This window comes from Mycetomoellerius zeteki, unplaced genomic scaffold (genome assembly GCF_001594055.1).
Source record: "Mycetomoellerius zeteki isolate Tzet28-1 unplaced genomic scaffold, Tzet1.0 scaffold636, whole genome shotgun sequence".
Taxonomy (NCBI): domain Eukaryota; kingdom Metazoa; phylum Arthropoda; class Insecta; order Hymenoptera; family Formicidae; genus Mycetomoellerius; species Mycetomoellerius zeteki.
The window spans coordinates 57,431-79,817 of NW_017257650.1; the positions used below are offsets into that span (position 1 = coordinate 57,431).

Sequence of the window (22,387 nt, forward strand, 5' to 3'; positions counted from 1 at the left end):
CGCACGCACGCACGCACGCACGCACGCACGCACGCACGCACGCACGCACGCACGAGTATATACAATTCAGTGATAAATATTAAAAGCGAATTCGATTGGACGCACTCAGTGCGCACTGGTGCACATTAATGCCGGTGTACACAAAATAACGTGAAGATACGTTTATAAATAAACATAGAAATCAATTAAATCATGAAATACTCAATACATTTTATTGTACTATTAGGTAAAATATGTATTTCATAATTCGAAATATTTGCATTTCATTTTTATACTCAAATTAAATCAGTGTACAATGGCTTTAATATGCACCAGTGCGCATTATGCTTTCAATCGAATTCGCCACAAGAAAAATAGAAAGAAAAGGAGGAGGAAGAATCGCACGAGAAAACATTTTAGAGGTCGAGCGTATTTCTATACGAGCTTTGTGCATGAAATCGAAAGAATGTCGAGAACGCTGACCTGACAAATATTTAGGTGCCGCCCATTTCGTGAAAATTCATTCCGAATTTCATGTTTTTCCGCTCACAAAATGTTTGCGCTTGTTATGAATAATAAAATTGACAGTTTTAACGGTGTTCCATTATGTTCATTGTCTGTTTTTTAATTACAGTAATTGTATTCTGTTTCTTTTGCTAATTTATATTTTATTATTAAAATATCACATTTATTTGTATTCAATTCTTTACTCTCTTTGGAGAGAATAAATCGTCGCGCCGTAACTTTTTGGCAGATATGTTAAGAGCTCGACACACTCGCTATACTTTCATCTATACATATATTTATTTACGCAATTTATTATTCACTTTTCTGTGAGAAGATATGATCACAGTTATCACGAGCATTGACAGTTGTTTTAAACCTTGGTGTCATCGTCGGTGGAACGCATTAGCATTGACTAAATTAGCGATCATGCGCGAAGTGTGATGTGTTTGTACGCGATATGCAAGTGGGACAATCGTGTCGCATTCGTTTCTTTTTAGGCACAAATATTAGACGCATACCTGCTTCCTAATATAGATATTTGTATAACAGTGGCACGTGACTGTCACACGCACATCCATCCTTAGTAAAGATAGCATGCGGATTGTTCCGTATTGCAGATTGCTGTTTTACCCGAGAAATTAACGTACCAGATGATTTTTATGACGGATTTAATTACCGTTACCTGATAATTTCCATAATTGCATTGTAGAAACCCCCGGCTTTTGTTGCAGAACTAGTTATGCTAATTACATGTGGCTGCTCTTTTGCGCAAGTCGTCATAAAATTTTTGCAGTTTTTAATACTGTGCAAGTTAAAATATATTAAGTAGAATATATATTTCAAATAGGAATGCATTAAACGGACGGGGCACACGAATAAATATTAAGACAGCGGTTTTTTTTAACAAAGAAGACTTGATAACAGTGACATTTATTTTGCATTAATTTCGTGTGAAACTAATTGAGAAGTGATAAAAATTGTTTCATTCGGACGTTACACGAATAATAAATAACGTTATTATACAATTATAACGATGAAATATGTATGGGGAATACGAGCTTTCTGGATCTTATGTAATGTTTCTAATCCGTAATCGCGATGATGCCAAATGAACTCTTCGTTTTTCTTGTATCTTTCGGAGCGAGTTAAAATTGGTTCTTAGCGTGGCGCGCGTAACTCATTAAGATTTCATGTGTAATGATCTCGGCCAAAAAAATTATTTTGTCATGTAGAAATGTATAGAATATATTAATAATTTTTTGTTAAATGTATAAAGAATAAGTCATGATCTCATTTTTGAAATATATTTTCCATTGTTCTTATAGTCGTACTTTGTTATTGAAACAACATGCGATATACATTAATACAAAAAAGTGTATTATGCATTATGTAAAAGTGTGTTATGTATTTTAATGTTCAGCTTTTAAATCAACAATATACATTTTTTAACATTACGATTGTCGAATATTTAATATTCAGAGCCACGAATTCGCGAATAATTAATGAATTACTATGGTTGAAAAAAAAGTTGTCGTGTGGGCGCCAAATTAAGTAGGCCACGTGGCACATTTCGGTTCTTGGCATCGATAACGAGGAAAACGATTCTAAGGTCGCCGGAATCGTGACGTTTATAGCACGAACATTGATGGTATCTTTCCATTTAGAATTTATTATTTATCATTATATCTAGAATTGTTCTGGATATTTTTCCATATAGATTGAAGACATGTTCGAAAAAATGGTCTGAAACTTAAATTTGAAAAAAAATAAGAATTTATTCTCATTCTGTCACTGACTATGAGATATAAATTTCACTTTTTCCGCTTTAAAAAGTGAAAGCTAAACCGTTTTATGAGAATGTCTTTAATTATTAAAATAATTTATTAACTACACGAGAGAAACTCTCGAAAGAAATGGTTTAGAGCATATTTATGATTATTACGAATATGCTTTTTCAAAAATTGATTATATTAATCCGTACATATTAGGTGCTAATTGTTTGGCTGTTATTCGTGTGCATTGCTGAAGTACACGAGCGTCCCGCAAAAATCCCTGAAAACGTCTAAATTTAGCAATTCACGTATGCATATAGTACCAAGCATCTTTCTATTTATAGAACCCACATCGCGCATGTGTGCATGTATACTCGACAATAATCGCATTCGACCGTACTACATTCGTGACATTGGGATTTTGTCAAAATCGATCGGTTCTGTGTTGCATTTTTTTGCGACACAGCTTGCGAAAAGAAATGTAGCTAAAAAAGGAGAGCTTGGTAAATATAAGATGTTAAGACAAATTTCGAAGAAAGAGAAAGAAACTGTTAAAACGAAATAAAAAAATAATAAGAAAGAAGTCTTGAAAAGGTTTCCCTCTTTTGGGTCGAAGTTTATCATATTGTTATATTAAATTATTCACATTTAAGTTAAATATTTACAATTTTTTATATTTACATTTTCAGTTGAATGATTCAGTATATTTATTGCTAATGCGCAAGAAAAAGTAAAAGATGTTAAAACAATCCTTGATAATATATATAATTCGTATTAATATTTACTAAAATATTAATCAAAAGGAAATATCAAAATATGAGAGAATGGGAATAAATCTTAGTCTCAGTCCTATAAGATTAATTTTATTGAATATCGATGCGATTATACATCTTCAGATTTATCGTCTTCAATCAAATAAATAAGAAAACTATTTGCCTTTCAAATAAATATTTATTCAATACAGTGAAATAATGATTGTAGCATATTTTACGTGTAAATTAAATAATCATTAGTAGTAATTTAGCATTATGGAATACACGTGTGTCGTGAATTTATGAAAAATACATTAAAATTGGATGCACGATCAAATTTATTAGTGTTTTCGAAGAAAAACTTTGTATTTTTTAGGCTTCAGAGATATATGCCTAGAGTTTTGAGTATCATATATATATATTATTTTTTTTTTTCATTAAAATTGTGCCGATTTGTTGGAGAATGGCACCTAGTAAGAGATTGGAGAAAAGATTTCTTTTGATTTATCACTGATGTGAATAAAGTTATTTATAACTTCAGTTTATAACTTGAGTCAGTGAGAAATCTAATATTGTCCGATCGCAAACTATATAGAGATCGATTACACGTTCCAGTGACTGGAAACCATCCGCCGCATCGGAAAGATCTGCAATCGTGGTCTGAGAATCACTGTATCACCATCACGTAACATATTCACCGACACTCGCACACACTTATAATCACCGCGGGATACTTTATATTATTGTGCACTGTATATCATGTGATAAAAATATCTAACAGCGATGCTTAATAAGGTAGTGAGTTTCGCGATCGCGTCGCTGAACACAGAAAAAGAATTTACAACGCCCTCGGAAATTCAGAGCTGTTTGCGTTTGACGGACTATTATGCAACGTTAATACGTTCGTAAGGAAAAAAGAAAGAGAGAAGAAAAAAATAAGAAATGAGGGAGAGAAGTAAGTCCGGATGACCATTGCGACATTTCGAGAATTCCCGAGAGGAAAATTCTAGGGGATTAAAATATTAAAGCGTTCGAGCGAATTATTCTCGTTATCAATTATTCACGTCGCGATAACGACGACGCTGTCTGTGTTCGACGTCGCGGATGCTCTTGCGCGACTTGTCGATAAACTCGGTGATGCAACGGGAGAGAGAGACAACACGAGTGACATGCATGTAATATGCGGTACGTTCGTTATGTCATCGCGCTGCCGCGGAGTGACGATGGCGGCCGGCTTTCCTCTGGCATAATTACAGCATAAGGCGAATTAATATTTAAGCATGGCGACACGCGCGGCTCTTGCTAATTTCAAGTGGGATTCGCTCAATTTATTTACCGGAAGGCTTCTTACCGAGAATCCAAAGGTTCGTCTCTTTTCTGATATAAAAACTGCTTTTCCTAATAAACCGAACCGTTTTTTCATGGAAATTTGTTAATGAAAATTTGGTGAATCGCCGTATCACGTTTATACACAATTCCTCATTTATCTCAATTAATTATTTATCTCAATTAATTTGTTATCTTTCGGTAAGCAACGATTTTTGAAACATTTTATATTTTTAAGGTACCTTGCTCCATTAACTTCTGAATTAATTAATAGCTATTAATAACTATTAAATTATTTTATATTTTTTTATTTTATATTTTTTGAGGACATGTTACAACTGTATTTATAACACCTAAACGTGGATATCGTTCTAATCATAAAATCGCTTAGCTATTTAAATTTGAGACGCGGAACGTCTCAAGGATATCGTTTCGCTGAATTTACACGTCAATGTTAATACGTTATCAACGATCCATAGGCCTGTTCTTTTTTGTTGAACTTCTTGCACGGTTCTCCAATGTGGAGAGAAAAGGAAAAAAGATAAACCTTGCAAGAGCTTTAGCTAAAAAAAACAGACCTAATGTCTTTTATGTAAGGCTAATAATCAGGAAGAATCTCCATGTTTTTATACTTGATCTTTGATGCGATCATAACATAACATTATTGATTAATACTAAATTAGAAAAATTAATAGGTGTATTGATTTTTCATGTTAATCTTAGAGAAAGACTATGGAATTTAAATCGACATTGCAAAACGCTTATTTGCATTTTTATGCATATATGTAAAAATTATGGTCGTATATGATCTTTGTACAGAAACAGTCAAAGGATTCTTTTTTTTCTTTTGATAAAAAATAATATATCTTGGTATAATCATGATTATCTATTAGTATAGTAGCTATTAGAATATGATAATTTACTTATTTTCTATCTTTGCAATTTATTTACGTTCAAAAATTTACGTTTCTCCTAATTTTTTTAGCACTTCTCTTAATTGATTTTAATTTGATTGTGTGGTTAATTCGGTATAGCAAACGTATACCCTGAAAAAAATATACTAAAATATTGCTACTAATAATTTGTACTGTCACAAACATTGCCAGGAGGACTAAAATGTATATTGAAAGCAACAACATATTTTTATTGCGTTAGCGTGCGTGCGTTGTCCCATATATTTATCGTTCTAATACGACTTTTTCTTCGGGAGAGATACTGGAGTTCATGGACTCGGAATCCCCTGTTGTCGCACGGCGATCGGCGTTGGCAACTATTTTTTTCCCTGCTCGCCGGTCGAGATGTGTACCGGCGAGTAAACAAGCCGATCCAACGCGAGTTGTAGGTCTAAATATAAAATCGCAACAAATCAATATCAAGCGTAGTGCCCCTCTTCCCTTCGCCGTGCGTGATATTAAAGTGATAAATACTGGAATGGATATCTAGAGCGTCTCTCCGTCTCGTGCGTTGTTCGTCCATATCAGACACTTCTTGAATGTCTTAAAGAAATTATCACACGAGAGATGCGGCCGATCTTATCATTAGTAGTCCCCCACAGTTATAAACTTTTGTATATCAGTTCTTATTGGAAGCGTATACACGCGTGGTAAAAAGCTGTGAAAGGGACACATGTGTATTTCACGTACGGCGAACGGAACAATGACAGTGTCGGTGAGTGAAATTGTTCCAGCATGATATGACCTATTGAATTATCTGCAAGAGAAATAAGATATTTTCGACGTAGTTAAATTATTTCACATTGAAGAACCATCTTTATTACTCCTGACTGCCGCCAACCGTAAGTTGGCAAAAGCTGAGGAAGTGTGCGTTTCATCAAGATCAATGGAGTATCGAAAATCTCCGTAACTGTAACACATTTTATCAATTTTTTCGATGTAAATGTTATTATGTTATAATATATATTGGACTAGGAACATATTTCGTCGAGAGCGCTTTCTTCGTTGAATCCTCCTCCCCCCCCTCTTGATTCGCATGAATCTCTTGAAGTCTCGTGAAATCCGGGGAATTCCGAGATGTTAATTCCTCGATCTTGCCGAGCTCGCGGCAACGACAAGACACTTTTGATACGCGATGAATGGGAGATACTGCTTGTCGGCCGTGCCCATCGATTCGATTTCTCGCTCATGTCCGCGACGCAACGCGACGCGGCGCGGCGTTTCCATATCGCCTCAATTAATTGAGGCAGCAGTTGCCGCTACCGCTTGTCCGCAACCTCTCTCGGCTCTCGGCACACGTGTACCACCCCACACGTGCCGCGAGGCGGCCCACGGCCGCCACGAGTAGGATGGTGGAATGTATGTAGCGCGCCGAGGCAGTACGGTACCAAGTAACGGTTGCGCCACGGTATACCGGCCACGCGGTTCTTCTTCCTTCTCGCCCGTTTAATGTTTTTCGCTAACAACATGAAGAATAGATTCTATCAGTTCTCTGCCCTTTTATGTAATTACTGTTGAATATTATACACGTACAGCGCACTTTATCCGAGAGACATCCTGAGAACGATCTTAGGACGTTCAGAGACGTTTTTAAGGATGTTTTTAGAACGTCTCTTGGAGATTTGTGCTGCACATACGGTGCGATTGCGGAGCGTACTCGTCAGATCATTTGCCTTATTGCTGGATACTAATTAATTTGCAATTATACACGAAAAAAATTTTTGCTAAAGTATCTAAAAAAGCTGGATACAAATTTAAAAATAATTTTGTTTGGACCATCAAAATAATTATAGAATGTCAAAACTTTCTGCAGCATATATTGGTTGCATTTGCTTGGGGGCTCACGCATTGTAAGCTTCATTCTATCTTCCTCATGTAATAAGCGATAAAGATAGAATGAAGCTTACAGCGCATGTGTCTACAACGAACGCAGTTATTGTCATCCACGCTTAAACATTCTATATAATTATTTTGATAGTCTAATAAAATTATTTTCATATCTAGCTAAATTTTTATATTCTTTAGTAAAATTGTTCTTTCCATAAAATAAAGCAGATTTTGCATTTGTTAAGAATCTGACGAGGAAAGGACTCTCGATAAAGCGTGCATATTTATACGAATATTCCTCGATTGCTATTTAGGTACGTTATATTTGTATGTTTCTTGTTGATTTTTCTGCGAAGAATTATTTTCCTTTTTTTTTCAATTACGGCGTTTAGAAACTTATTGTAAAAAAAAGTTTCAAAATTATTACTTTTAACTTATCGACTATACACGTGTCATATTTATGACGTTATTTCTATTTATCAAGATGGAAATATCGATTTTGCGATAATGATTCGTATCAGCAGCATACTTTGCAGATGGAATTCATAAATGACTTTGTTCATAATTTACTAAAAATTCACATGAACTAAATATTTAAATTAAATTTTCGAACATATATAGTACTTTCGAAACGATCATTTATTCGTGATTAATTTTTATATAATTCTATAAAGTCATTCGATGCTGCAGCTGTTTTACATTAATACTATTTCACTGCGACCTTTTACTGTGACGTCGAGCTTACACTGATATCTAAACGGATGAACCTGTCGATACTTAGAAAACGGATATTCCTTTCGTATGTTGCGATAAAAATTCCTCAATCACAAAGAGTAAAAGTCAGGGCACTACACTTTAAGGCCCGGTTTTTCATTAACTGGTTAACTTGTATAGTTTACACTTCTCACTAATTGATGATAATGTAAAAATTGTACTTTTTTTCTAGCTTTGATTAATTATTAAATTAATGGTTTTGTAGTGATAACTTTAGAAGTTATTTACTACAAAGTCAGTTTAGTAATTAACCATAAATAAAAAGATACAATTTTTACATTATCATCAGATTAAGCCTATAAGTCACAAATTAACCAGCAAATGGAAAATCGAGTCTAAGCGTGTCCGATGGCGCAGGACGAAAAGGCTCCTCATACACACTGCTATCACACACACACATACACATACACACATACATGCGTATACACACGATGTTGTGCATACATTCGTAGTTGAGCCGACGTCGTGGCTGGCGAAAGAAAGTAGTCAGTCCCGTTACGAAATAGCGAGTGAATGCCGACTATCTGGGTCAGACAAAAGCGGAACTTCCGCGACGGTGTGCGATCGCACCGTCGCGGTCGTGGATACGCCCCTTGCGAATTAAAAGCGATAACGAAGTGGGGGAGCTTTTTTTCTCTTCCTTCCTGCTGCCCTCAGAATGCATTTTCTGCACTATGTATAATAAGACAGGTATAATATAATAGCAGTAGCGTATTGAAACAACCGATTAAATTTAGGACCAAATTCACTCTCCTACTGCGCGCATCCACGAGAATTTTATTATACTTACTACACCATGTTGCGCACGATTTCTAAGCGGTCGTTCCAAAAAGAAAAAACATCCGGCGGCCTCGACGAAACCGTAGCGAAATCGCGGAACTCGATGGAATCTCAATCTATTATGTAATAAGCCGGAATGACACGAAATACCTAGGAGCCTTGAGATTCGTCTTGGAATTCGAACGGACGCTGAATCGTTTAATCCTGCACTTTCTCAGTCATAAGATTATGGAATTCGATGCCGGTGAGAGAAGAAAGTAGAAGGAGCAAGAATTTTAATTTCTCATTAAAATTCGTGTATTTTGTTTAATCTAATGCATATGAGGGAACACGGTATATGTTTCGGAGAGATACGAAAATTCGCCGTGATATTTCTTGCGCAGAGGCCAATTTTGCAAATTGGCATCCCCGGCCCCGCGAGATTACGGTACACATCCTTCCCCGATTGTTTTTCCCTCGGTGCAATCGAGCGTCAGAAAAAAGTAACTCATTATTCACGCGAGTGAGAGGGGCCGGAATGCCGTTCCGAGGTAACGGAGAGGCGAAACTCCGCGCCTCGAGTTACCGAGCCGACTCGAAGGAGGCCGTCCGGATCGCCGCGCCGCCGAATCGAGCAACGAGGCGGATCGGAGAGCTTAAACTTAAGACTTAAAAGAATCGGTCGTCTCGCGTTTGTCTCGGCGAGGTGCACGTCCTCGGGAGTACGATACCTCCGCGAGAATCCATCGCGAACTTGACTCACGCCTCCGGTAAAGTGGGTCATTCCGCGTTCGCGATTCCTGGGAAGCGCGCGGGGGTGAGCGCGCTGAGAGTCGCGTGTACGAACGCGTGCGGTGTACTCGCGAGTTCGCGATAATCGCGAGGTACGTACGTACGTACGTACGTAGATAGGTACGTACGCGCCGCGCCGATGCGATCTCCTTCGCTACCTTGACATGCATTCTCTCGGGCTGGCAGTCAGGGCCGGGGACGCCCGGGACGAGCCCGGGCCTCGCCCGAGTCTCGCGATTCTTCGCGATCACGTCCGCCGTGTGCTTTCACCGACTAATCACCTGCTCTCGATTCCCGTTTGCATCGCGATTACGCAATCGTGGAATATTCTTGAGATCAATTTTGTTCTCATAATAATGAGATGTAAAAATATTTCAATGACGATAATATGAATTGAATTATTTGGATGCGAACACTTTCAAGTACGTGAGACATTGGCGATTTTTTAAAAACGTTTTGCGGTGATTTTGAGACGTTAAGGCATTACGGGGATCCCCTTAATGTCGTAATGTCTCAGTCAAAATTTTGCTTCTACTTTGAACCTTAGTTTTAGGACGTATGTAGACTCTAAAGATTTATAATTAGGACATATGTAGGTTCTAGAGATTTATAATAGGTTTTAATCTAATGAATTGAACTCCTACGTTGAGCCTGTAAATGGCAGTTATCGGAAAATTTCCTATTTTTAGGTTCAAAAGAAGTTTGCTAAATAGAAGCTGTAGATTAAGTAATATTAAAAGAGGTCCTATTTGATTGTTTAAATATCAAAACAGGTTTATGAGGTTTAATTGAGGAGGTTGAAAGAGATTGAGATAGGACTGAGAAGTAAAATTTCGACTCGGGGATCCTAAAGCGAAGCTCGGACTCCGACGAAATCACCAGAGATCGCTGTTTTTTCAGCGCATTAACATGTCTTTATATACTACCACATCAATATCTCACGTACACATACGTACAAATTTTCTAACTAACTAATCTTTCGTATTTTAAATGAATTTACAATAGTTCAACATCTTAACGTTCTGACCGTTATGGCGCTTCTTAATTTAAAATTATTATGTTTAACATTAGCGGTCTTTCAATCTTATTATTCTTTCGTATTAAGTATCTAAACCTAATTCTAAGTACTCAACATTGATTGTTCATGTAATCCCTAGTCCAAACCGAGCTAATTTTATAAGTATAAAGTACAAAACTTTTATATAAAGCAAATATTGTTACGAGTCGACAGAAGCCGACTCGTAAAAACTCTAATTTTCCAACTTTTTTTCATTTTTCGGACGAAGTCAACCGGTTTGGACTACATTATCTCTTATATTTTAATTGTGAAGAAGGATTTTTGATTCTCTAAAGGCAGTTAAAAAAATACTTATTTGAAAAATAATCGGTAAAACAGTACGACTTTAGGATCTCTTTAAGGGGATGCTGTAATGACCAAATTATCACATTACAGTCGTATAAAAATCTTCGAATTGACTGAACGGAATAAAAAATCCTTTTACAGGATTAAAGTGGACGCAAAATTAGGAGGTGGTGCAGTGGATTTTATACTAAAATGCACTACCTCTTAATTTTGCATCTACTTTAATCCTATAAAAGGATTTTTTATTCCGTTCAGTCAATTTGAAGATTTTTATACGACTGTAACGTGATAATTTGGTCACTCCAGCATCTCCTTAAGACACTTAATAATGTAAATTTCAATGAATTGTACGACTTACTGGGCTATACGTCTCATTATGCTTTTATTTTTAAGAAATTACTTAATTAGGTGATTATACTGTTAAATAAACCATTAATGTTAAACTTCTACAATGAAGGATTAGTTCTGAACTTGCTGAATGGCATAAGAGATTTGTATACACATAGATTATGACGATTATCGGAAATTTCAGCACAGTCTCTGTGATATCGCATTAACCCTCTGGCGATGATTTTCTTGCATCGATTTAACCGGAACTTATTGAACCTTCCGGCTCCTTTCGCCGCTTCTCTACTGAGAAATGGGTTTCTCTTTTGGCGTAAAAAAAGAAAAGAAAATCCACGGAAGGATATAGAGATGCGAAATGCAAAAGTGAAAGTGGCAACGCTGTTTGTAATTTCTGTAACAGAATCGTGACCTACTTGTGCCGTAATCTTGAGATTCCCATTTTTTGCATTACCACCAAATGAGTCAACGAAATAAGCACAATGGGGAGGGGGATAGTCTTATTAGTCATCTTTTCCTAATATACATATATGTATAACCGCAAGGTTCTCTTAAGAACATTATATGGGAATCTTACCGCGTATTTTTTTTGTTGAGAGAAAATGGTTGCGATTGCTATAATTTAATTATAAATTACAGTCATTTTTAGTGTCATTATAAATATTTTTGGTATAACTAATTTTTGATATAAATATAATTATTATTACTAATATTATAATTTCATTTTTATAGTAATAACTATATAAAAATGGAGCTCCTAATCATAATTATTTTACCATGTAAACTATAGTCATAAATATAAAACATTTTCTCTCATTGTCAGTGCGATAGTTAGCGATGAAAGGGTTGAAAATAAGTACACAGGATAAGTACAGAGGATATCGATATACATTTCGATTCTGATTGTCCGTGAACTTTGTGACCCACTTAACTGCTTCGCAATAAAGAGGTAGATAAAAAAGGAGATAAGATAAGCGAAAGACGCACAATAGTACAAAGATATGTATATACAAGAGATATGTACAAAACGTAAAGGAACGTAAAACGACTCCTAGATGATTAATACTATTATACAATTATTTTGTACACAATTATTAAAATTACCTCTTTTAAAATTACCTTCTAATTAAAATTACTCTCTTTAGATTATTAAAAATAAATATCAATATATATCCTATAGATGATCAATAATATTGCAATATCAAATATTGTGCAATACTATCGATTGTCTAGAGGACATTTAAAAGAACGTTACTCGGTAGATGATTGTTGTTTATGTTAGTGGCTGAAAATTAGGGTAAGAGATCGCGATTAGTCGACTGATTAGATCGATGCTATTGGGTGGAAAGCTGTAGTTCTGGGACACCGTGAACGTATATGCTTAACAGAATTGCTCCGACCAAGGGATACTCACCTACGAAAGTAATTTCCGATTTCTTGTATTCATGGTTATTTCAACGTGATTGCAAAGTGATTTTATTTGTTTTCCGACAGAAAGTTCGAGAGAGCGCGACCGAGCGTACGACGATGTTTTTTTTGTTCGATTTCAAATGATTTCTTGATTTCAGTGAGGAATGCTTGACTGCCTCATTTACTGAATTCCTCGTTGATTTCGTAGGTGAGTAGCCCCTCGACTTATGAACGTGCAATTTCATGTGCAGCTTCAATGCTGAAGTCTGGTGTAACCGGCTTAAAGATGACTGCGAAGATAAAGATTCACGTTCTGGGTGGTCCGCAGAATCGGGTGCGAAACCCAGCTGTCTCTTCGGAATTTTCCCACATGAAGCATGCGTCATACGCAGCGTATGACATATAAATATTAAACGTATACTTCGCAGATGTTACTTAAACGCAAACATATTTAGCCGAATCGAAATCAATTCTATGTATATCACAAACGAGATGAACATCTCGCTCGTATGCGCCACGATATTTTCTTTTATTCATTTATCTCGTTCATTATTCATAGTTCCTTTCTGATTAGCAGCTGTTTTTCCTAAGAATTAAAACCGGAACGAATATATTTCCGCTTGATAGAAATATACCCATTGATTCCGATCAGCAATAAACCGAATAGCGACAGAAATAAATAACGATAAAATTATTATTGTGCATTATTTACTGGACAATATTGTTATTCGTCTTGCTTCTTATCGTTTGCCACGTTCACCGCAATAGTTATATGCAGTTGTTCCGCGAATTATGTAACGTTGAAACATAATCGCAACTCCGCTGCCATGGAATACATGAATGCCTAAAGCCGCACTTGAAATCTTTTCCGCTCACCGCTTATATCGTATAGTTAACGCTACGTACATATTTCCGTAATTTTTATACAATTTGTTTTTCCTTCGTTTTGAGGTGCATTAGACGCGCGTTTGCTGCTTTAATTACGGACGACATATGTCTTTTGATATGCGAAACCGCGATAAACATGGTCCGCTATGGAGCGAAGCGTGGCCGTGGGGCGCGATGGCGCGGCGAATCGCTCACGTGTATGTATGCACATTCACGGCCGTCGTCGCACCTGCCGACCTGCCGATATCAGCAGCGTATCGCAGGTGCTTGTACCTTCGCGTGTTACGCGAATAAGATTGTCGAATAAGCGGCATTCCATTCCGAGGCGCCGTTGTCCACGCGACGCTTCGGCTTCGGCTTCGCATCAAATACGTTCTCCTTTTTCCTTTTCCTCCTTCTTTCTCTCCCCGTGCACTCCCGCATGCTACGTCGAGAGAAAAATGAATGCCAGGAGCACCTCATTGTCTCGTTCAGAAGCCTTGTCAGCTTCGCTTCGCGCGCGTCACGACGCGTCCGCAATCTCTCTCCTCGCGTCTGGGAACGCGCGACAACCGCGTCGCCAGGAACGCAAATGTCGAGGAGAATGTGACCGTTAGGAATGAAGAAATTGTTAATTAGTGTACTCCGGTTCAGCCGTTAGACCACTCGGAGCGAAATTTAAATCGAGTCAATTTATTGTACATCTCTTTCAATGTACGTTTCTACTTTACATCGGCAAACGTCATTTGGCAGAAATACGTGAAAATATCTCATGCTTTAATTCTCCCGTTTGCAGTCAGGTTACAGACGAAATTTTACTCCCAAATTTAATCCTCATTTTTGCTCGAATTTTAATTTTTATGTTAAATAAAGCTTTTAACATTTTAAAAACTATTTGATAACGCAATAAAGATGTTGAAAAGCAGTGAATTCTTTTTGAAAGTTTAGAGCAATAAAAAAACTTGGGCTGAACAAAAAAGACTCAGATTGCAAACGGAAGGAGTAAAAAAAAGAGATTGCAAACTTGGAGGGAAGATTAATTATAACTTCAAAAAACACGTTTTCAGAATTTTGCATCGATATGTTTCCTCGATCTCTCTTACGCGTTCGACTGGCGCATCGGGTATAATTTGCGCGGTTTTCGCGAACGGAGATCGGTTCCGCAACAATCGTACCAAATCGCCAGGATATAACGGATGTCATGATCAATCGGATATTATCGAGTACCAACCTTTCTTACAGAATTCCCGTTTTTCTGTTACAGTAAACCTAGCGGACAACGGCACCCAGAAAGTGGACATGACACACTTCGACTTGCTGAAAGTCCTTGGCACCGGAGGTGAGAAATCATTCAATAAAGTGGTCCAGTTTGATAATATTTATAATCAATCCTGAATCATAATATTTACAACACCGGTAATAAGTAACATTTAAACTATTTATAACGGTAATAATAACACTCCAATTATTTCTAACGGACATTATAATATTTGTATCGTTATAGGCATCAAATTTTAAACGTTTTTCTGTTACATGATTTGTTATACGTAAGTTAATTTCCGGTAATGCTTTAGATCTTTTTTCCGACTGTGCTATTTTTTCAATATCGACATGGATATTTTTTAATTTCCGTTATTATTAATATCTCTAAACTGCGATATCGTGCTTTTAATATCGATCATCTCATTTTCATACAGCTTACGGTAAAGTTTTCCTGGTGCGAAAGAGAACGGGTGCTGACTCCGGACGGCTTTATGCCATGAAGGTGCTGAAGAAGGCCTCCATCGTGCAGAAGAAAAAGACGACGGAGCACACCAAGTCCGAGCGACAAATCCTGGAGGCTATCAGGGACAGCCCGTTCCTGATAACTCTCTATTATGCGTTTCAAACTGACGACAAACTCTGTTTGATCTTAGGTGAGACTCGGCGAAGAACTGAAAGTAAAGAAAAATAAATAAGTCTACCAATGAAGAGGACAGAGGATAAATAAAGTAAAAACTAAAATAAATAAAAAAAGAAAAAATATATAACGTACATGCGTGTCACAAGTTAATTTTTGCTGAATAAATAATATGGAAATTAATATTTAGCCTTTGCAAAATAATTTCTTAAACAATTTCGGTATTACTTACATTACAGACAAAATAAAAAGTTTCATATATGGATAAAATACAAGATTTTATCTGTGCAACAAAATTGAATAAAAATAAAAGCAATAAAATAAACCTTTTTTTTTATTTGATCTATTATGTGTATCAAATGTCGTTGTAGATGACGCACGACGAAGAAAAATTTGTTCTATTTCTTTCTTTTCTGTGGATATAAAATTTTGAACTTAGAGATATTTTTTTCTATTTCCAGAATATGTCGCCGGTGGTGAAATGTTTACGCACCTATATCAACATGACTGCTTTACGGAGGACGCAGTACGATTTTATATTGGCGAAATTATCCTGGCGCTAGAGCGTCTTCATGACGTATGTATCAATATACTAATTAATATACCGTTATACGTGCACAAACAGCAATAAAGTACCTTTGACGAGGAACGAAAACAATCCGCATAAACGAAATAAATTAAATTGAATCTATATGTATAATATTTTATTTGATGTTGCAGCTTGGCGTAATATATCGGGACATCAAACTTGAAAATATACTTTTGGATAAGGAGGGGCATCTCGTGTTGACGGATTTCGGTCTCAGCAAAGAATTCCTACCGCACGAGAGGAATGGCAATGCGCGTACTTACTCGTTTTGCGGAACTATCGAGTATATGGCACCGGAAGTGGTAAAAGCGGGTCCGAACGGCCACGATATCGTGAGTTAACGTTGATACCTTTCTATCTTTACACGTTACCAACTGGCATGTTATTTCATCCCCGTATTCGCTTTTGTAGCTTCTTTTCTCTGATGATGACTCGGTGATAATCTGTTTTATCTCCCTTCCTAGAAGATAATTAAATTTACATAATATATAAATTATTAAGCGTATAATTATATCGTATAATATTTTGATATTAATTAAGAAGCACAAATTAATTATTAAATTAAATTTTCACAAAATATATATTTTAAAATTACATACATAAATAAAATATATAAAAGAAGATGCAATTGTGTCTTGGATATAATTAACAGTAATACAAAATACAGACATATGTATGTTTAAACGTATGTATTGTAATCAAGCTGGCATTCTCGTAGGCCGTCGATTGGTGGAGTGTAGGCGTATTAACGTTTGAGTTACTAACCGGTGCGTCGCCTTTTACGGTGGAGGGCGAGAAAAATAATCAACAAGAAATTTCGAGGAGGATATTGAAGAATGATCCGCCACCAATGCCGAGCCACCTGAGTGCCAACGTGAGCGATTTCATCACCCGCTTGTTGATCAAAGATCCACGACAAAGATTAGGCGGTGGACCGCGCGATGCTAAAGAGCTCAAGGAACATCCCTTTTTCATGGATGCGGCACCGGCCTTCACTTGGGAAGGTCTGGAGAAAAAACAGATCAAGCCACCTTTGATTCCCAAAATTTCGCACGAATTGGATACCAGCAATTTTTCAGACGAATTCACGAAGATGAATGTCGTCGTTGACAGTCCAGCGGTCATTGATGGTGACTATCCTGACAAACATTTTAGAGTAAGTTTTCTTAATTTTTTTCGTTATTACTCCGAATAAATAGATAGCATACGTAACAGTCACGAATTTTATATATCAATCATTATATCAAAATTTCTCACTTGGTTTTTACAGGGTTATTCCTATGTAGCGCCTTCGATATTATTCACCGACAACGTGGTGAGCAGGGATATCTTCGGTGGCGAGGCCAGTTCGCAACGGCCTTTGTTGTCCGATCTGCTGAACACGTGTTTCGAGGAGTCCACGTTCTTCCAAACGTACGAGTTAGACCAAGCGGGACCAGCTCTAGGTGACGGCAGTTTTTCGATTTGTCAGCGGACTGTTGCGTGCGTGCCAACGTCACGCGAACGTAGTGAAATTGATAGAAGTCCACCATGATCGACTTCACACATACATCGTGATGGAATTGCTCTCGGGCGGGGAGTTGTTACAACGACCGCGCCCATTCTCGGAGCGGCAGGCCAAGCGAGTGATGCGGCAATTGGCATCCGCAGTGCGATACATGCACTCGCGTGGCGTAGTGCATCGTGATCTCAAGCCAGAGAATATCGTATATGTGCATCAAGGCGAAGATTCGGCTGTAAAGATAGTTGACTTTGGATTTGCTCGGATGAAGAACAGCTGCGAGCCGTTACACACGCCCTGCTTCACGCTCCCGTACGCTGCCCCGGAGGTTGTGGCCAACCAAGAATACGACGAGAGCTGCGACATGTGGTCCCTGGGGACTATTCTGTATTTCATGTTATCCGACAATCCACCTTTCCGTACAGATACACCTAACGTGGCGATGCGCATCAAAGCCGGTGAGATTAATTTTGACAGCGAGACTTGGAGTCACGTGTCCCCGGGTGCGAAACAAGTGATGAAAGGTTTGTTAATAATCGATCCCAACAATAGACTCACCGCAGCTTCTCTGGTGTACCATTCGTGGTTGACGACGCATGACACAACGATTCTCCCGGTAACACCAGTCACTGATGCGGTTCACGCGGACAATGCGGTAGCCGTCAGTTCAACGTCAACGCACGAGCGCGAAGGTTTCCGGTTGCGCGCGGTCGATGCCGCCAAACTGGCTCAGCGTCGCAAGCACAAACGTTCCAATTCCAGTTCCTCGACGTCGAGACCGTCTTCTTCTTCCTCCTCGAGTCCGTCGTCGGTTCAGTTGCTGCGTCTACCAAGCGCTACAGCAAGTGCTGCAAACACTTCCACCTCGTCACCAAGCGTCTTCGATTTTAATGATGAAGTTGTTAACGAGTACCTGAGTTCCCTATCTTCTTCTTCCGATTCGAATTCCTCGATAAGACTTTCACTCTTGCAAGAATTGGAGAAGACCGCGAAAAAGCGGACCAAACGCAATGCCGACCATGAATCGTGTCAACCAATAATCCCGACGAAAAAGCATCGACATCGACGCGACGTTGACAGCGAAGCTAGTGGCAGCAGTAGTAGCGGGCCAATGACACGATCGCGGAAACGTAAACTCGAACAAATAATAAATTCGGACAGAGATATAGGTTCTGACAATTCCGCGGAGTCGTTCGAGTCGTCCTCGCAAGTCGCGCAAGACGAAGAGAATGTCCATAGGAGACATAAAGCTGGCAAACGGCCGAAACGCCTTGCCACGATTATAGTCGAGTAGAGAGTTTTCCTACTTATGCTTGGTCCAGTAACGCTCCAATGAATTCACACTTTGTTTCCTATGCATTTTACACGGTATATCTTTATAACACCGCTGCCTTCTGCGTTCGTACAGGACGCGAACATCGCATCATTCCTATCTCATCAGAGTTTTAGAATATCGTATATAAATATATAAATAGCTATAACATAATTATGCCATCCCATCTTCTTAAAAAAATCTTGGTCCATTTTCTATCTAAATAATTGTATAATTGAAAAGTGCATTCTTACGATGCTAATTTAAATATATTAGATAGATACCAGAAATGGACGTGTATAAAACGATATATCATTATGGTCAGGGTCTCAACAAAGTATCAACGTTTCTCCGCGAAGATTTGCGCAATATACAGAAATTATTATGCAGTGTACAGAATTTTATTTTTATTACTTCTGTCAGAGAGAAACAGAGAAATGTAAAGTAGGCGGATGCAAATAAGATGGTGAATCGTTTTGTTGCGTTAAACTGGGATTGTCTGTGATTATAGTGCGAGGACGACAAACGTTGTAAGTTATTATAACTTATTACACACTCCCGTTAAAATTTTCTTCCAAAAACTCACTTCTGCAATCGATAATCACAAAAATGATGATTAGTGATTAACTAGCCAATACGAAGAAAATTTTAGCGATTGCTTATAACGAATGTATATGTGGTGAATGTGCCTCAAAAACTCATTTCATTATGAGTACATTAAAGATATTAATGTAATAGAAATGACACGCGATTACGCGAAGATAACAAAAGCAACTGTTATTACCAGTGGTACCTCAATCAAGAAAAATGAAAAAAAACATATTTAAAAAATACTATTTGTTAAAAAAGAAAATATAAATTAAGCACTCTTTTACGAATAGTGTTATTGAGAATAATGACACATATTTATACAATTAAAGAAAATTTTGTTTATATAATTATATACTATTCTATTAATTTTTACAGATGACTATAAAAAAGAAATGACGATGTTGATTGACGATGTTGATAGATAATAAGTAAAATCGAAAAGAATTTCTATTCAGTATTTAATTTTTTTCGTATAGAAGCCTCGTCACACTTTGATGTATTTGTGTAGTATTTGACATATGTGACAATTTTGAGAATGATGGAAATGAATGAGTTGCGATAAAGCATTCGGAACGCGAGAAAATGAATTAGATTTAATTAAGCCAGATTATGATAGTTTTGTGATCCAATGTGTTATCATTAATTCGTGATTAATGTAATTCCTCATAATTCGAGAGTTGATTAATTATCGACTTATATAAGTGAAGGAATTAGTTCCAACAAATAATTTCGGATTTATCCCCTTTGTTGTTTTTGTACTGCATTCTATAAAAATTCTATTTAAAATACAAAGTTTGTGTTAGGGGAAGATATTCTTTCAGGCAGTTTTGTCAAAAAGAATTGATAAGAAAGGGCAACACATTTCCGGCCTTGATCTTTTGATTTTATTAGATTGCTGTGCTTATACTAGTGAGATAATTGTTTTAATTGATGTGTAATAATTGCTGTGAGAGATGAAGTAACAAAATGGTAAAGACTGAAATGTGGTTGTATATCAACTCAGGGAACAGACGCGTTAATTGAGTAACGTTTTGTGTTATCTTGTATGAGATAGCGTTGTACGAAAAAAAGCATGCTTCTACCAAAGATGACTGAAGCGACACTCCTCTGTTAAACCAAATAAAGTACGGTGTGTAGCGGAGAGAAGCTATGCGTGAGATATTATCGAATTTATAACATGTATATAATAGTTATTATATATATAGATATCTAAAACGCGAAAATGCTGATGTAACAGATTATATCTATATATTTAATATATCACATGTCGCTAGAGAATCATATTCTTTAACACAAGGAGAAATCTATACATTTATACATATATTATACATTTACATATATATATATATGTATGTATGTTATATATACATATGTTTACATACACCATACATACATATACATATATATACATGTATATATACATATATATACATGTATTTATACATATATATACATATATGTACATATATATACATATATGTACGTATATGTCTTATTCAGAATCCTAAAAGTTATTTAAAGTCATAAGCTTTATAAGTTACATCGGTTGCCTGCAGAACAAATTTTTTTCTAAGACTATTATTATGTTACACGAAGACTCTTTTGGGGTTCAAAGGATGTATACATATGTATATATAAATATTATAAATATATATTGAACAGTTAAATAAGTCGAAGCTTGTACCATACGAGAGTGCTGTTCTGTTGCTATAAATACGTAAAAGAGACACCTACCTTTGTTACCACTGGTTGTTAAAATATATCATAATGCAATATTTATTTATAAAACGCTGTTTATTGTTTTAAAACCATCCAACATTCAACTTGAATTATCAAAAGACTATTCTTGGAATAAATTCTTAATTGCGAAAACAATTATTTTTAAGAAATTAGTTTCGTTAATATTATATAACAGTCTATGAAGATTTAAAATTTCTGAAAGAGAAATACTTTATGTAGAAATATTTTTATTTAAAACAATTTTTATCGTTTATTGTTATCATCAATATTCTGAAAATTAAATTAATTATGGAACCAATATTGTTTTTAACAAATTTTATTTCGTTAATATAATAGTTTACGAAAATATAATTATTGAAAGATACTCCATGCAAAAATATCTTTCGAGTGAGACAATTCTTATATCACATTTACTAGTATATTATTATATGAATTCTATATTGAAAATAATTTCTTATTAAGAGATGCAGACAATAGACCGCGAAATATTGTTTTAAAATACTAATAGCTAGAAAATTATAAATTTATTATTAATTTCTTCGCTCTTTCATCCTTAAGAAAGAGAGACTGTATTCTTGACAAATATCTTACACGAAAATGCATGTACGTATAAAAATACTATAAGTAGTACATATATTACACATATATTAAGATTTTTCTAGTATCTTTATATGCGATATTTTTCGAGAATAAGACTCCTGAATTCTACGTCTTATCCAAAATACGAAAAGCACAAAAGCTGATTAAACATACAATTAAAATAAAAAAAAAATTTAATACGTGCCAGAAAACCCGTTAATCACGATTCAACGATCGCATTCAAATTTAACGTTTCCTCGATCGTTCATTGCGATTGGTCGCATGGTTCATTCTGTAGCCATTTTAATACTATCGATATTAAACGCTGCCAATTGTGTCGCGCGACATTAAGCGCGGTTGGTCGGCTCGTGAGACGCGATAGGTTGACGCGTGGCGTCCTTGCGATCGCCACGGCCAATCATCGCTCGCGACGCTTCTTTCCGATTAATGGCGGCGCGAAACCCGGCTTGTGATGTGGCGTCGTCGCAAGCGCACTAATCCGACCGTTGGCTGGCGCTGCTTGATCCGTTAGTGCGGAGTAGTGCGCATTTGGCTACGAGGTGTGCGAGACGTCGATTACGGAGGTAGCACGCGCGTTTACTCGATCAAAGTCTAACTCGAGAACGACGTAGTGTGCCTCGTACGAGACCGCAGGCGCGAGAATTCGCGTGCAGGCTAATAGTTGTGTCGCGTACTTTCCGCAAAACAACAATGTCAACGAAAACAAGCAAGAAAACCGCGGCGGCAGC

The 22,387-nt window shown here is 36.8% G+C and overlaps 1 protein-coding gene across 1 annotated transcript in view; it reads left to right on the forward strand.

Moving 5' to 3' along the window:
* LOC108728707 (ribosomal protein S6 kinase alpha-5) overlaps nt 1-19,650 on the forward strand; it is a 28,228-nt gene extending 8,578 nt beyond the window's left edge. Inside the window, 7 exon segments of the mRNA XM_018457436.1 lie at nt 14,691-14,765; nt 15,124-15,342; nt 15,788-15,903; nt 16,047-16,247; nt 16,634-17,071; nt 17,186-17,392; nt 17,394-19,650. Of these exon segments, the coding sequence (XP_018312938.1) occupies nt 14,691-14,765; nt 15,124-15,342; nt 15,788-15,903; nt 16,047-16,247; nt 16,634-17,071; nt 17,186-17,392; nt 17,394-18,710 (2,573 nt within the window). The 3' untranslated portion in view covers nt 18,711-19,650.
* The last annotated feature ends 2,737 nt before the right edge of the window (nt 19,651-22,387 follow it).